Source organism: Arachis ipaensis, chromosome B08 (assembly GCF_000816755.2).
Source record: "Arachis ipaensis cultivar K30076 chromosome B08, Araip1.1, whole genome shotgun sequence".
NCBI classification, from domain to species: domain Eukaryota; kingdom Viridiplantae; phylum Streptophyta; class Magnoliopsida; order Fabales; family Fabaceae; genus Arachis; species Arachis ipaensis.
In genome coordinates, this window is record NC_029792.2 from 102,265,244 (window position 1) to 102,267,064 (window position 1,821).

A 1,821-nucleotide genomic window follows, 5' to 3' on the forward strand; every position below is an offset into this window, starting at 1 on the left:
CTCTTTCTTTATCCTTTTAATTTTTTTTTTTTTTTTTATGTAGATACCTATCTCCAGAGTATGCTGAAACCGGTGTAGTTTCTGAGCGAACAGATGTGTATGCATTTGGCATCGTTTTGTTACAACTGATTTCAGGACACAAGGTCTCCAATTTCCGCAATCCAGAACAACAATCTCTCAGACAATGGGTATCTTCTCTTCTAAATACATTTAATTATGTATGAACAAAATTCACACAAACGAATTAATTAAGACTGAACGGGAGCTTGTAGGCTATGCCAATCATTGAGTCGTTGGCTTTACACGAACTGATTGACACTCGTCTTGGGAATTCATATGACACGTATCAACTATACCTCATGGCCAAAACCGCATTCTTCTGCGTCCAAATAGAGCCTGATGAGCGTCCTTCAATGGGAGAGGTACTATCGAATCTCAATGTGTCTATTAGATAGCGTTTGTTTTGAAGTATTAGGACAGAGACCCAGAGACTGATTCAGTATCATGTTTGTTGGCTCAGAAATTTGTACTAAAATTTCTGTTTCTGTCTCTAAAATTTCAGTATTTCAGTACTTCCAAAAAGTAAGGACACAGGCGACTGAAATTTTTAGAGATAGAGACTGAAACTTTAATAACATTTTATACCTAAAATACCCTCATTTCAATTAATTAATTCCAATTTTACATTTTGTACAAATTAAATTAGAATTTCATTCTTGTTTTAATTTCTGTCTCCCACTTTGCACCAAACAGAATATTGAGATTTATTTTTGTCTCTGTCTCTTAATCCCTGTCTCTCAGTCTCAGTCTTTCAGTCTCTGTCTCTCCACCAAACGCTACCTTACTTTACTTATTTTATAGGGTAAAGTATTACACTCTCATATTTAGGTTAAATCTTAATTTAAGTTTTTACATGTTTTAAAAATTTTATTTTAGTTTCAAAAATTTTTAAATATTTTATTTTAATTCTAAAAAAGTTTTAAACGAGTTTAATATTATCTCATTATTAAATTTGATATAAATAATTTACATATTAAAGAGTCAATAGTATTCGATTTTATTTTGTAAGTAAAATTAATTCACTAACGGTTACTAATATATAAATTTTTCTTTTAATTTTGAAGCGTTGGCGATTGATTGTTAGAATATGTAGTTCTATACAGAAAAAAAATTGAAGAGAAGAAGTATTACAAGAAGATTTTAGTTATATTTTTTTAACACAAAAAAAATATATAATTTCACTAATAATGTTATTAATGTCCACTCACTCATTTTAATAACTAATAGTGTCAAATTTAACCGTAGATCCATATTGAACTTGTTTAAAACTTTTAGAAAATAAATAAGACGTTAAAATATTAAGAATCAAATTAGAATTTAGTCTAAATATTAAAGACCAAAATAATATTTTTTTTATATTTTAATTAAAAGCTATTTAATTCAAAGTTTAAAAATAAAAAAATACTTTTTAATAAATTACATATAATAAAAAGTCGTTTTAAACTTCACTTAGATAATTAGATTTGTCTTTGCTTTTGTTTTTCATAAAGTTTATTAATACATTATATGCTAGAAATGTTGCTAGGTTTTTAGTGATTAACAATCATGAACAAATACACTAAAATTTAATCATCAATCAGTCGTTACGTGTAAAAATATATATTCGGTACTTTATAAAAAAATTTTATTTTTCTTTTATAAACAAGTTTGATTATTCCTTTATTGCAAATTTAATTATTTTATTGGTTTAGTAGTTAAGAAAATAATATGTAAATAAATATGTATAAATATATAATAAAAACTGAATTTTAGTTTGGTATA

General features: G+C 26.1%; 1 protein-coding gene across 1 annotated transcript in view; it reads left to right on the forward strand.

Annotated features, from left to right (window-relative positions):
- Positions 1–1,821, forward strand: part of LOC107611289 (inactive protein kinase SELMODRAFT_444075-like) — a 3,591-nt gene that overhangs the window by 1,242 nt on the left and 528 nt on the right. Inside the window, exons 2-3 of the mRNA XM_021108293.1 lie at positions 44–188; positions 273–422. Of these exons, the coding sequence (XP_020963952.1) occupies positions 44–188; positions 273–422 (295 nt within the window). The remainder of the gene's footprint in view (positions 1–43; positions 189–272; positions 423–1,821) is intronic.